General features: G+C 43.1%; 2 protein-coding genes across 2 annotated transcripts in view; both read right to left on the bottom strand.

Annotated features, from left to right (window-relative positions):
* Positions 1 to 1910: 1910 nt before the first annotated feature.
* LOC118416303 lies at positions 1911 to 11770 on the bottom strand. The gene is made up of 10 exons (XM_035821392.1): positions 11065 to 11770; positions 9193 to 9422; positions 7461 to 7698; positions 6615 to 6805; positions 5599 to 5757; positions 4562 to 4709; positions 3803 to 3955; positions 3131 to 3307; positions 2422 to 2537; positions 1911 to 2024 (listed from the first exon to the last, which is right to left on the bottom strand). The coding sequence occupies exons 1-10, from the start codon at positions 11108 to 11110 to the stop codon at positions 1911 to 1913; spliced, it is 1572 nt and encodes a 523-aa protein (XP_035677285.1). The 5' UTR covers positions 11111 to 11770.
* Positions 11771 to 11972: 202 nt separating this feature from the next.
* The window catches only part of LOC118416541, a 4296-nt gene continuing 1706 nt past the window's right edge, over positions 11973 to 14562 (bottom strand). Inside the window, exons 4-5 of the mRNA XM_035821671.1 lie at positions 13257 to 13409; positions 11973 to 12446 (exon numbers count right to left, since the gene is read on the bottom strand). Coding sequence (XP_035677564.1) covers positions 12343 to 12446; positions 13257 to 13409 — 257 coding nt within the window. The 3' untranslated portion in view covers positions 11973 to 12342. The remainder of the gene's footprint in view (positions 12447 to 13256; positions 13410 to 14562) is intronic.

Raw genomic sequence — 14562 nt, 5'->3', positions numbered from 1 at the left:
CCATAACAGTTATAACCATTAATCTCAAATACAACCGACTATAAACATACATACCATCCACAAAAAAGCAATAAATATTTCATGGAGGTATGAGGTCCCCGAACTCTAGTTTGTTTGTGTTTTAGATCGAAAAGTAATTATAGTATTAGTGAATGTTATGACAAAAGTCAATGCTATGACCAAACACATAACAGAATAGAATTCATGGCTACAATTTCACAATTTAGTTACAACTTTGTTATCATAAGGTCGTATATTTATTCATAATTTAATATGTGAATGTGGAAAATATAGTCGCATAAATATAAGTATCTAATGTACGTAGAGGCCAGTACAATAAAAAACGATACAAAGAAAGATGCAGTTTGATAGTCATATTTATTTGGTTTCTATATTGATATATGTCTATATATGCATTTTTAGTCCACACTTTTTATTGATTTTACAGTTAAGATCTGAATTAAATCATTTCCATGGTTACTTTGAAGAATTAAGGCTTCCAAAAAAAGATGACATCTTCTACGAAGTTTGTTGTAACGGTGCACACACTCATCCAGATTTATTAACAAGCAAGGTCAAGATAACAAAGAAACCGGGAGGTACGTGATAGAATATAGATACAGAATACTGCCACAACCGTACTGTGACTCACAATTTCTACTGCCAGCAAATTGCGACGCTAAATTCGCCAAACCTAATCTAATTACCGTGCATCCTTTAGTTCAATTACACTACTTTGATTTACCGTAGAAATCTAAGGATTCGAATGAAATTTGATTAATATGACGTTTTTGGAAGAACGAAGACTGCCTTTTTCTATAGCTTTTACAATCAATGATAGCACGGCGTTCTTAACTCATCTCACTACTTGGTTGATCTTGAGAAAATGGCTCCGCGATTTTCTTCCTGTAAATAAAAAGCAAACAAAACTTTTATCAATTGCTATGGAAAGATGTTCAACGGAATTGTAAACATTTTACAACTATCAAAGCAGATTTAATTTAGCAAAATTCACAATGGACATCGTGAACAAGGAGACATGATAAAATTCCTGTGTTCAAATTGAGGTGGTTGATCATAGATAACAAAAGCTTTCGAAAATAAATTCATTTGGACAACGAAATATAATACACGACGACACAACGATTTAAGATATTATGATACTAGAACAAAATATGAACTATGGTTACAAATTTCCTACTCTGCGCTACCACTAGTTAACCTATATCCACAGAGATACCTATTTCCGTTGGACAGTGGTTTCAAACTGCAACATGTTGAAAATTGAAATTTGAAGCCATCGTCCCTCGATTCGATATCCCTATGCTAAATACCATGTATCTGAAAACAATGGATATAGGTTATTACCCACGGAAAAAGGTTAACTTAAGCGTTACTCACTTCTTGTAGATGATCCAGCCGCCCATGGCCACGACTGCGGCGAACAGAAACACGCACAGGGTCCCCAGCACCGAGGGCAGGGCCGAGGCCGCACGGGGTGCTGTTTGAAAAAAGTGATTAGAATGGGCGTGAGACCTGGAACATGCTGCATGGACCCTTCACCCATGATAGAAGTAAGTCGGTGCATAAGGTGGCGCCCATCTCCTTTACTTAAACCCATTGGATGCAAGGCCGGAAACTACCACCATCATGATAGTACTGAGAGCTAGTGAGCAAAGAAGGAGGATGTGACATTTTCTACAAGTCTTTAATTTTGGTACGACTTGGCACGTAAATCGTAATAGAACATGCTATCTGTTGCAGTCAAAGCGAGGACTAGGCTGTTGGTAGAATCATTAAAGGAAAGCTGTAAAAACACGATGTTAAACCTTTCAGAATACATTTTTTTATGCTTTTACAAGTGATCACTATTGATGTGACACCGGCTTCCCTTTGTTTGAAAATTTCCTTCACTCACCGGCATCTGTATCAAACAGGTTGAAGGCCACCTGCTGTGGGTACTCCGTCCTGGGTCCCCAGTTCGCCGTACCCACGTACAGCAGGCTGTCCTGGATCTTCGTCACCTGGGGGAGGGGGGGTGGGGGGTGGAACTCCGATGGTTTACTCAAAGCAGTGGTCAGCAAGTATCTTAATTGTGGCCTTTGTTAACCATTGGTCATTGATAGTAGCCTGGGTACCATCCGGATAGTGGTTCGCTCCAACGTTTACTAGTATTATGCACTCTATACGGTCGCTTCTCTGCTAGACGGGTAGCAGAAGCGACCTACTAGTACTACCCGGATGGTACCCAGGCTACATTCATACGTATACCCAATTCATATCAAATGCATATCCAAGAACATTTTTAGCAGGTTCATGTGTGCGTGTGTGTGTGTGTGTGTGTGTGTGTGTGTGTGTGTGTGTGTCTATGTCTGTGTCTGTCTGTCTGTCTGTGTCAAAATTCGACAAAAGTCTCCCTACCCTTCCCCCCATCGCCCATGCCATCTCCTTCACCACGTCGTCCACATCCCACTGCGCCTCTATCTGCGGCTCGGTCAGGCGCAGATTCAGCTGCTTGGACACGCTGTCAAACCGGCCTGGGGGAACGGGACCATATATGGCGTTTGAACTCACGTGATTCTGATGTAAGTATTGTCCGACATGCTGGATGGCTCAAACCAAGGGCATTCATATGTTCAAGCAGAAAAAGATTCAAATCAAGGAGGGTCATAAGAGGATATCAAAGCAAGGTTTAATCAAGAGAAGGGTCCATTTGTGAGTTCAAACATCTAAGTTTCTAACCAAGGAAAAAACAAAGAAGCTGACACAATGAGCTAAAACCAAGGGCCTTTAAACCAATGTGTCCGAATGTTTAAGCTTCAACAAGAGTTCAAACTTTTAAACCAATTAGTTTCAAACTTATGAGTTACACCCAATGAGTTTCAAAGCAAGGAGGCTCAAACATATTAGTTTGAAAGTTAGTTCAAATCTGGTAGGTTGAAACCATGGAGATTTAAAAGCTTCAGACCAATGGACCTTCAAACCAGGGATGTCAAATGTATAAGTTTCAAACCAAGGATGTCAAAGATATACGTTTCAAATCACGTAGTTTTAAACCATTTAGGTTCAAAGCAATGAGTTTAAACCAAGGATCCCGATCTTCAAACCAAGAAGTTCAAACGCCACGTACCTACGACTCTAGTCGATAAGGCAAACTCGTTGACGACCACCCGGGCCCTGACGAGTCCGGTCGCGGAGAACGTGTCTACCCGGAAGGTGATGTCATATGGGGCCTCCAGGTGCTGATCCACCGTGCCCCTCAGCACGAAACCCTCCTTAAAGGCGTCTGGAGCCGCGGTCACGGGGTCTGGGGAGGAACGGAAGAAAGGAATGGATGATTAAATAGATATATGAATGAATGAATGAATGGATGGATGGATGGATGGATTGATGAATGATTGACTGAATGGACGGATGACTGGATGGGAGCCACAGCTACCGGGTCTGGGGAGGAACGGGAGAAATGAATGGATGATGAATTAATGAATGATAAATTAATCAATGGATGATGAATGTGTATAAATGAATAAGTAAAAGTGATATGAAAGATAAACGAATGAATGAATGAACGAATGGTGAATGAAAAATTATGAATTTATTTATAAATGAATGAATGAATGACTGACTGAATGAATGATGAATGAAAGAAAGAAAATAAATGAGGAATGAATGACTTTCATTTTCATCTTCATTTATATTCACATATACTACCTTATCATATTCATTTTACAGAATGTTGTAGTTTGTCACTGAATAGATCATACGAAAGTCTCTGTACTTTTGCTCGCAAATAAAGTCCTACCAGGACACGTCTCCGGCGAACCTGCGAGGTAGAGCAGAGAGGACGAGACGACGTCGGTGGTTTTCTTCAGGAAGCCGAGGTTGTCGTCTGAGATCCAGCTTAGGTTGTCGCAGCTGAGGTGGTAACACTTAGTCATTCTCCCACGGTAGAGTCCTGCGGAGAACATTTAAAAATCAGTGTTTGTGACCAAAAATCAAACATCTACTATGGCTACCTGTAGCATCATTGATCATCATTGAGATACTTTAAAAGAGGACTATCCTTTCTAGTGATTTCCATATACGGCGGCAAATACAACATATGCCTGCCAGAAACCCGTTGCCATGGTAACACGAAAAAAATCACAAAGTCATAGTTTTTTGTAGATCTATTGCAAAAAATATTTTAGGAAAAGTCACTTAGTTTCGTGGCCGAGCACACGTCGTTCGGCAGTTATACGGCACATCACCGCAACACAACCGCTACGGCACCCCAAGCGTTCTAGACACTAAAGGTGCACTCTCACCGGACGTGGGGCACGCTCTCGGCATTGCTGCGTCACTGTTTTGTAATTTTCTCCGATTTTTTATAATTCAGATACTGCGTAATACGTAAAAGTGTGACAAAGAAGACGACAAAATACACAACAAGTGAGAAAATTCGATCTTTATCTCTGAAATTCGTTCAGTATCTTTCGAGCCCCGCAATGCCGCAAGCGTGCCCCACGTCCGGTGAGAGTGCACCTTCAAGATAGGGTTAACTGAAGACATATCGCCGTACCCGTGTCTGTGATGAGCACAGCCTTCAGGTCGGGGTTCTCGGTCCAGAAGCTGTAGTGATCCCCGAACTGCGTCATCGCCTGGTACACCGGCCAGTAGGGGCTGGAGGGGCCGTCCTTAGCAACGTCCTTGATAGGGATTTCCGCAAGCTGGAGTGTTGATGATACATACAGTCAAACCTGCCCGAGCGACCACCTCTTCTCAGCGACCACCTGGCCATTTCGACAACTTTTTCTCGGTCCCGATTTATTTTCCCATTGACATAAGCATTAAGCGACCTTTTCTCAACGACCACCTGGTCAACGCGACCGCGACCGGCCCAAATTGGGACCCATAATGACCGCATCATTTTCAAAATTGAGGTTTTCATAGATTTTTGATGATAACTAGCACGATTTTGTGCCGAAATCGGCCAGTTTTCGTCGGATTTTGGGGTTAAATTTACAGTTTACAGTGTGCCTGTTGTATTTGAGATTAAAGACCTCGCTTCTTTGCATGCGTGCAGTGTGCTTGCTTTATGCCATTAAGCACAATGGAAACCATTTATACTTTCCATCGCGCATGTTTTGAGTCGATACTCTTCTCAGCGACCACCTGTCCAAATCGACCGCTTTTTTCCGGTCCCCCGGGTGGTCGTCTTGGGCAGGTTTGACTGTACATGGATTTATGTATAGAAAGATATATAGAAATATATATATATGAATTTGTGTGTGTTTGTGTCAACTCTCGCTGTCTGTATGTTTGTTTGTTTGTATTTGTGTGTGCGTGCGTGTGTCCGCGCATATGGATTTGTGTGTTTGTGTTAACTTTGTGCATCTGTGTGTGTGTGTGTGTATGTGTGTATGTATGTGTGTATGTGCGTCCGTACGCATTTGTCTCTATCTATGTGCGTATGTGTATGTGTGTGTGTGTCCATGTACCTTGTGTGCGTGTGTCTGTCTTTCTCTCTATCTCTGTGTTTGTATGTGTATGTGTCCATGTACCTTGTGTGTACGCGTGTGGGTCACATGACTTCTAACACATGCCAAAATTTCATACCTGAAACTTGTACTTAGGGTCCGGGTTCGCGAATGTCCAGGATAAGTCGAAAGCTCCGTATAGCGAGTAGTCGAAGCTCTCCCTGGCCAGGACACCGATGAAGTTCCCGCGAAAGTTGTCCTTCTGCACGTTTTCGTACGCTCTCGCGATGCCTGGGGTCTGCAAAAAAAAAAAAAAATAACCCAGAACAAGAGGGGCAACAGTTAGCGTTTACATGGTCTAGCTGGCTCAACGAATAAATGCACTGTTTATTCTAACGCCAACGCCATTTAGATAATATGGCGACCAGCCTCTAGAAAATTAGCGCATCGAATGTTTTAGTCCTCCTCGGAAATCCTCAGAATTCAAGTGACCAATCCGGTGGCACATAGATCACATGACCTTAGAAACAGGTGACGTCGGCAGCTAGTCCAAAGTGTTAGGATGTCTATGCCGCCCTCCGTCTTTGTTGAGGGTCTGTTTTACGCTGAATTCCGAATAAAAACCCTATGTTTTAAGATCCGGGGCAATTACTCAAAATCTTGTTGCCTCGCTACAAATTACGTGAATAAGACGGCTTTTCCTACGAATCTCGGAAAATCAAAATAGACTCCCTACACCTTACGGAAAAGAGCATGCAGGCCCTTTTTGTTGATAAGCGCTTTCGCAGATTTTACTATACATGTGCTGACGAGAGGAATTCTGGGTAATATGTCAAAGGTGAAGGCCACTGACTTGTAAACATTCCGCCATATTGCAGGCACCAATACCGTCTGGACATTGTTGCACAGATCGAAACAATGGCCAAGACGAGACAGGTTTTCTCAGGGGCCTCCACCTTCGACATATTATTTACAATTCCTGTCGCCCGCACATGCGTAGTCAAATCTGCGAAAGAGCTTATTCATGATTGGTGTGCCTTGATGTAGGTTGTTCTTTCTTACCCTTGCCCAATGCTCTTAAGGCGACAACAAGACCAAAGTGAATTGTGGCTTTGTGGACCATCTTTTCTCATACAGTTACTGATACTTTCTTACCGAAGAAATGTCCGACAACCCTTCGGAGCCTTGTGACCCTTCTGTGCTGTTGTAGTTCAGGATAGAGTCCAGGACGAAAGCGCCCCCTACGTTGGCCGGCTCGATGTTGCTCAACTGCAGGTAGGGCAGTAACATGTCGGTGACGTAAGCTCTGCTTCCGCAGTTTCCTTGCCAACATGCTGCGTCGGGGACTGTGGACAGAAACGATAAATATGATTCAAAGAGCGACAGTTATATCATAACGCTTTTTAATTCTCGGATATGTGAAAAAAACATATCTATGTTACGCTAGTTCACCTTTATCCATCAAGCATAACCGTTGTTTCTGAATACAGGGAATCAGGTCGACGGAAGGTGGTTTCAAACTGCAATATTTTGAAAACACCGCAGTTTACTAATTAAAAGGTAAAGGTAGTATTTTACCTCCCCGGCCAAAGTCAGGTACAATTTTTTTCACCTAGGTGAAGTGAGGAAGGTCGTGTAAAGTGCCTTTCCCAAGGGTACAGCGCCGGGGGCACGGTATCAAACACGGGACCTCTAGGTTCCGAGCCCAACACCAACAGTTACGCCACACGCGACGCCACAAACGCACATGTACCTTTGATGGCATAACATCAGGCATATGTAAATAACACAGCTGACATTTATCTATTTAATATGTATTTATTGATCTGGCTGTTGAGCACGTACAGCCAGGGCTGCCCAACAAGCCTGTGGCTATTACAAAGGGCTGACAAAAACAGGGACGATACAAATGTAATTGGCAAGGAGAGGATACTTATTGATAACAATATTCTAAGTACAAAAAAGATATAACAGCACAACAACACGTTCTCTCTCACGTACTAGATATTTCCTGGTCCTTCAGATCCACGGCGACGAAGTCGATGGTGTGGTCCTGCAGGCAGGGCTGTGAGGTGATGAGGCGGGCCGACTCCAGCAGGGCGGCCAGCCCGGACCCGTTGTCGTCCACGCCGCCGCCGCTGCGCGAGGTGTCGTAGTGCGCCATCAGCACCAGCGGCTTGTCGCGCGACGTGTCCGTGTACCGGCCCGGCCAGCGCCCCACAACGTTCACGCCGGGGAACTGCAGGAAGGGACCATGAAAACGGTATACGAGGGGCGTGCAATTAGTAATGGTCCTGACCCATTTCCCATAGCAGGAGATTAATGAAACTTGGCACAGTTATTAGTCTTTCTCTTCATAGGAATCACCCAGAGTTATGCATTTCTCCCATCGTTTGATGCAGCTCTGGACACCGATTTTGTAGGACACCCCAGGTTGGTCCTCCAACTGATACCTCATCAATGGCACAAGAGGGACGACCAGGTCTGGGAGCTGTTTCCACAGACTTCCAGCCACGTTTGAATTCAGGATGCCAGCGTTTTACAAGGTCATATGATGGGGCATCATCACCATAAGTTTCATTTATTTCATCAAAAGTCTTCTTTGGTGTGCGTCCTTTCAAATACAAAAACCGGATCACTGCGCGACACTCAACTGGTTCCATTTCACACCTGGTCCATTTCGCACCTGACTAAGTTCAAACACCAGTAAATCAGAAACCATAATTAGTTCAGAGCTGTCTTTTGCGACTTAACCCATAGAGATAGGAATTATTACACATACGCAATTTCACTTAGATCAGACAACTTGGCACTGGGTCAGGTACCCGCCCTTTTGGCACCCCCCTTCGTATATATAATCTCCAAGCAGATCCTACGATGGCATAAGATACATGTTGTACTAAACTGGCCAAGGAGTGTAGTCATCCAATAGGTATACATTTGCCTCTGGCAGCTTTTGATACTATCTTATGCTACCGTAGGATCTGCTTGGATATTAGCATATATATTGGGGAGTCTACAAGGCGTCGAATAGCCTAGTGGCAAGGCTTAGTTTGTTTGTTTATTTGGATCTCCAGTGATTTCTTCCAATGATTTCTTTCAACTTGGTATACTGAAAAAAATTGACTTTACAGTTGGGTACACAAATCCAGAGGACTGGTTCGATTCCTGTTCTTCCTGGCTAGATGTTGCAATTGTGTCTTTGGGAAAGGCACTGCGTTAGAACGGATTTTCTCCCACCAACAAGGTGTAAAATGTGTACCTGACTTCGGTTGGGGAGGCAAAAGGCGGTGGAAGGAGAGGGTTAAGCTCTGCCTCTCAATACCGTGCCCGGGACTCAATGAACTGGGGTTCATACCTTCGTTTGAAAGGAAATCAGCGCCTGCAGTTCCAAATAACGCTAGGGGCCCAAATTTACAGCACTTACAGCATGTTCAAAACAAAAGTTATCAAAAAAAGTTTTGCTCCAAGGGGCCATTATCGAACTTGACCTTCGTTTTCTTGACTCCTACCCACCTACCAAATATCATCAGGATCCATCCAAGACTTCTCGAGTCATGCTATTAACTTACACACACAGACAGACAAACACGCTCAAAACATAACCTTCTGGAGAAGGTAATAATAACGGATTCCCCGTCATCGTATTATGTTTTCTGTATTTTTTGTTGCGCAAATAAAAAACATAAACAAACAGACCTGATGAAAGTATTCAAGGATATGCACATTTTACCTTAGTGCTGTTGCCGACAAACAGATGATACACCATCTGCAGTCCGTAGTCCTTGAACGTCTGGTAGATGAAGCTCTTGACGGCGTACTTCTGGTTGGGGTTGGTGACGTGGTGCCGGTTCGTGCCGAAGTGGTCGCGCAGGAGCCGCCGAAGGTTCTCCACGTCGCTGCCCGGCTGGATGGGGGCGGTGACGCGCTCCCGGGCCGCCGAAGCGCTGGCTGTTGTTATGACTAAGAACAACAAGACAAAGCAAGTCTTATACTACTGTATTTGCCGATGCTACGTAGTGAACTAAACAGAAGGTATCTCCTCCTCAGCTTAAGTGATGTGGTATGGTATAACGCCTAAATTGTAGCATTTGAAATCATGTTGCAGGACGAGTTCGTGTTGTTGTTGCCGTTGTGGAGTCTTGATATTGACACAGAACACTGGGAGGACCTTGCAAACGACAGATCCAACTGGAGATGTACACTGTCCAGGCAGCCAAAATCAGGAGAAACCAGACTGATGCGCATGGCAGAAGAAAAGCGGATCTTGTGAAAAGAACTCTGCAACAGATCTAGACCTGAGTCAGCTTACAGATGTGCCCTATGTGGCAGGGACTGTCATTCTCGTATAGGACTGTTTAGCCACAGTCGACGCTGTAGGGCTGATATCAATTAGGATTTTACCATGGTCAATATTGACCGAAGGAGGCCATATAGTGTTGTGGAGTGAAAATTAGCAATACTTGTATCCACTTCAGAATCAGTCCTTTTGAAAACAGACGTCATGTTTACGCAGGAGGGGTAGCAAGATGCCGTGGATTTCTACGTTTTCGTATGAATACATAAATGCCTTGACAAGACTCCCCACATTTACAAATTACTCAACACGATTCTAAACTCGTCTTTCAAGAAAACTCTACTTCATTCACGTTGGTCGTTAATTTTTGGGTATGAAAATATTCTTGCCGGTTGGAGATTATATAATGTCCTTGATTCTATTCGGTCTATCTAAAGTATCAACTTTCCCACGGAGATAGCAACCACTTGATACAGGCGTTTCATCATTGTGTTTAGAAAGAGGGTCACATTATTGTTTTTCTTTCTTTTGTCAAGAAAAGGAAGAAATGGAAGAAATTAGTGATGTATCCAGAAAACGGAGAGAATGTGTGGTAAACTATGTATGTTCGTACGTAATATCGCCTAGGCTTTACCTTGTACACATCAACCGCGGAAAACTGACACTACAGGAATGCGTGGCCACGTTAGGCCTACGTCACATTTCCAAACCGTGGCCTAACCGGGCAGCTTTCGAGAACGAAAAGTATGATACAAAAGACACCAAACTACACAAGACGTAAAGAGAATAGTCGTGGGCATTATTTGTGTATATTTTTACGCATACATTTCTATTTTTCGTTTCCACAAACGGCCCGGCCGGGCCCCGATTTGGAAATGTGACGTTAGCCTTACCTAACTGAATGGTGCACGTGGGATATATCAGGGTCTGTCACAGCAAGAATAAAACATCTATATTTTCGGTCCTTTTTTTCCTTCCGGTATTGCTGGTGCAAGGTGCAGTGGTGCAGACGTATGTAGCCTGGGTATCACCCTGATTTGTGTACACCCATTCACAATAATCCATTAAAATATGAATTTAATCATTCTCCCTCACTCAAAAACATGAGTTACATGGGAACTAAAAATGAACTGATGATGAAACCAAGGATAGTAATCTCCAAGCAAATCCTACAATAGCATAAAATAGTACTGCATCAAAAACTGGCAAAATGGCTTAGCCTCCTTTGTCAGCTTTTGATACTACTAGTACCTTATGCTTGCGGATTACAAGGTTGTACAAAGGGCAAATGTATCAAACGGTACGTACCTGTCATACTGAAGGCCAGGAGAACACAGATCGCTTTCCAAGCCATGTCCGGACAAATCGTGAATGCAGAAGTGTCCCAACGAAATCAACAGTAGATGCTGAACTCTCTCCTTTACAGAAGAAGGCACAGGCCGTATGTGAACACTGCGTCCCAGAAATTGAGCGAGATACGCCAAATGATACGTGGTATATCTAGACCGGAGCTTTAAATGTTTCTCAGTGTTGCTTGACCGTCGGTTCACAGGTGATGATAGAAAAACAACATCCGCTTGTATACACTTCTATCCTTGGGAAAATCCACTTTATGTTTACGTAGGAGGGGTTGGAAACATGTCGAATGAGTGTTTACGTTTTCGTAATGAAAATGGTACATAAAAAGATATTTGAAACATCACTTCATGTTGATGAGCGAGATCATCCTCAACAAGATTCTGACAAAACTCTCCTGCAGTTCCAGAAAAGCTGCAAGGATGCACATACCTCTGGTCACTTCTTTATCAGCCCTCTGCTACTCCAATTTGGTGACAGTATTATATTCAGATAAAAAGGAAGGAATTTCCCGAACGTCTCGTTATGTACAATATCACAACAAGCCGCTAGGGAGCGGAAACATAATCGAACTCATTCGAGCTCTCATTAACGTACCATTGTCAAATATCAACACAATAAATATTCATACTGCTAGCAGACACCACATCACACACCAAACCAGGCAAAAGTATCTGCCCATCTGGTACCAGGTAACAAGATTAAAGTTACTGGCCGTAGGACTACGAACCACCTGTAATCTGATCCAGTAATGGGCCCTGGGGGCTTTAATCCAGGGCTGGACAAGAGGGCCCATTTTTCCCCTAACAATTATGAAATATTCCGTTGTAAACCAGAACCGACCAAGAATAAAATCTTGATGATGTCAACATAGATTGCTTTATTGGCGGACTAGCACATATACGCATATAAAGAACATGACAGACAAATGACACAAAGTAAAGACTGGCTGAATTACTTCATATAACCTCAACAAGTAAGAGAATGAACGAGCAATGCTATGACACGTGTTACCTGGCAGCTTAGCGTTGAATCCTTGATAATACTAGTGTGAAGCTTGCATAGGTGTGTAACTAGCCTCGTATATCGTAAACAATTATCTCTGATTTACTAAATGCAAAATAATCATGGTACAGCGGTTATGATAGCCCGGATGGTGAATTGACACACGTTAGCCCAGCATAACGGCTGCAGAGCAGACAGTCCGCTAGGTGGCGCAGATGACACACGTTAGTCAAGGATAACGGCGAGCGACGCAGTCACGAGGCAAGCAGCAATAGTAGCTACCTGCAGAACAGACCGTCCGGTAGGTGGCGCAGATGAGATTGGGCCATCTGAAGATGACAGAAAATGGAATTGATTCATAGTACGTGTGTTCGTTTGCTCAATTGGATCACAGAACACAGTATTAATTTGCGACCCCAATCTCCGATGGTGGTACAGGCTATAAAGTAACGCGTCTAAGCACTTGAAAAAACCGCTATTCCTCTGCGCACTATATACAGCGAGGTGGAAACTATGAAATGCTAAGATGGTAGGATTACACCAGATTGGAGAGTGTGTATGGATTACGATGTTTGTTAACTCGATCGGCATGATTGTTACGGATACTGCCTGTACGTCTGCTGCAGTTCCATGTCTTCCGCTGGGACCCGGAGTCGATTAATAGTGGCTTTTATACACGAGAAAGAGTCGGCGTATTCAGTTTCAAACATTTCGTAAATTCTAGGAGTTTAAAAAAGGATGCTATTTTTTTTGCCTCCTTGGTAACTTGTACCCTGAACATCAACATGTCCAATTCTTGTAAATTGCATGTGCACCCTGCTGTAAAACCTTCTCACTTTGAGGTCCTTAACTATGTAACTCCCCATAGGCGAAAAACTGTTGTGCTACCTCGCACTGCACTATAGCAAACACTGTCAACAAGTTGATTTGAAATGCGCATGCGCAGTGTGATGCACTGTGGGTAAAATGTCAAAGTTGAAGGCCCTTGAGGCAATAAGAGAATATGTCTGGATATATTGTCAAACATGGTCTTGTTTACAAGTAAGGGAAGAATTGTTTACAAGTAAGGGAACTTCACCTTTGACCCTGCGCATGCACAGTTCAAACCGTAAAGTGTCATACCGTGCTAATGTTTTCACCTGTGCAGTTCTCCCCGCCACCCGCTAGGCGGAGCAGCGTGGTGGTGACAGCGTCTGTGGTCTTCTTCAGGAAGAGCAGCCCATCCTCGGTCACCACCCGAAGGTCGTCGCACTCCCGGTGGTAACACTGCTGCATGTGGCCGCGGAACTGGCCTGGAGAGAAAATATAATGATGGAATCTCGTACATCTGTGAAAATTTGTAAATTTCTAGTTACCTCCATGAAAAAATGGAGGTATAGTTTTGAGTGTGTCTGTGTGTGTGTGTGTTTGTGTGTGTGTCTGTGTGTCCGCATATTTGTGGTCATCATAACTTGAGAACCTCTTGATGGACTACGATGATATTTGGTATGTAGGTAGGGGTTGGGAAGACGAAGGTCAAGGTCAATTTTGGGCCCCCTGGTGTGTGGCCTTGGTACTGCAGCGCAACTTCCGGTTTTGCTATCTCGGTGTTCTGAACATGCTATGGTCAAGATTTTTAAATATTAGATAGCTCTTGTGCTCAGGAAAAAATTACGTAAGTTTGGCCCCCCTAGCGTCTAGTTTGGGAATAGCAGGGGCATTTTTGTCAAAAACTTCTGACGAGGATAACTCAAGAAGGGAACAACGGATTTTCATCATTTTTGGTATGTAGGTACCTTAGACAATTTTGTACAAGATTAAATACTAATTATGCAAAATAGGAGTACATTTCCATAATTAATGAGGATATTATATCATGGCAGTTTTTTCAATGTATCTCTTGTCCTGGATGTGATATGGTCTTGACATTTGGCTGGTAGATAGCTTGCAGTGTCATGACAAAGTGGGGCAGGTTTCAGCCCCCTAACATTTAATTGCGGAACTGCAGGGGCGTTTTTGTCAAGACATTCTAAAGAGGATAACTGCAGAAAGGATTGATGGATTGGCATCATACTAGGCATGCGGGTACCTTAGGCAAATATGTTCATAATGATATACATTTTATGCAAATGAGGACTTAATTTGCATGATTAATGAGGAAATTGTATAATTCCATTGTTTTCAATAACTGGACTTCAATAAATGTAACACATGTTAACTATGATAGGTGGAATATAAGCAGATACCAAATATGGTAATGAGGAACTTATTTGCATAATTTCTGTAAAAATTGCAAAAACGCTTTATGATTAATAATGGGAATTTTATAATTGTGACATGTGTACGTTAGTCAATGATGAACAATACCATGCATAAATTATGTTAATGTGCTAGTCAATTGCATGAAATTTACGAAAGCTCTAAATTTTCATGGAGGTATGAGGTCGCCGAACTCTAGTTCCTTTG

This window comes from Branchiostoma floridae, chromosome 5 (assembly GCF_000003815.2).
Source record: "Branchiostoma floridae strain S238N-H82 chromosome 5, Bfl_VNyyK, whole genome shotgun sequence".
Lineage (NCBI taxonomy): Eukaryota > Metazoa > Chordata > Leptocardii > Amphioxiformes > Branchiostomatidae > Branchiostoma > Branchiostoma floridae.
Note: the sequence above shows the minus strand (reverse complement) of the source record. Positions and strands in the feature narration are given on the sequence as shown.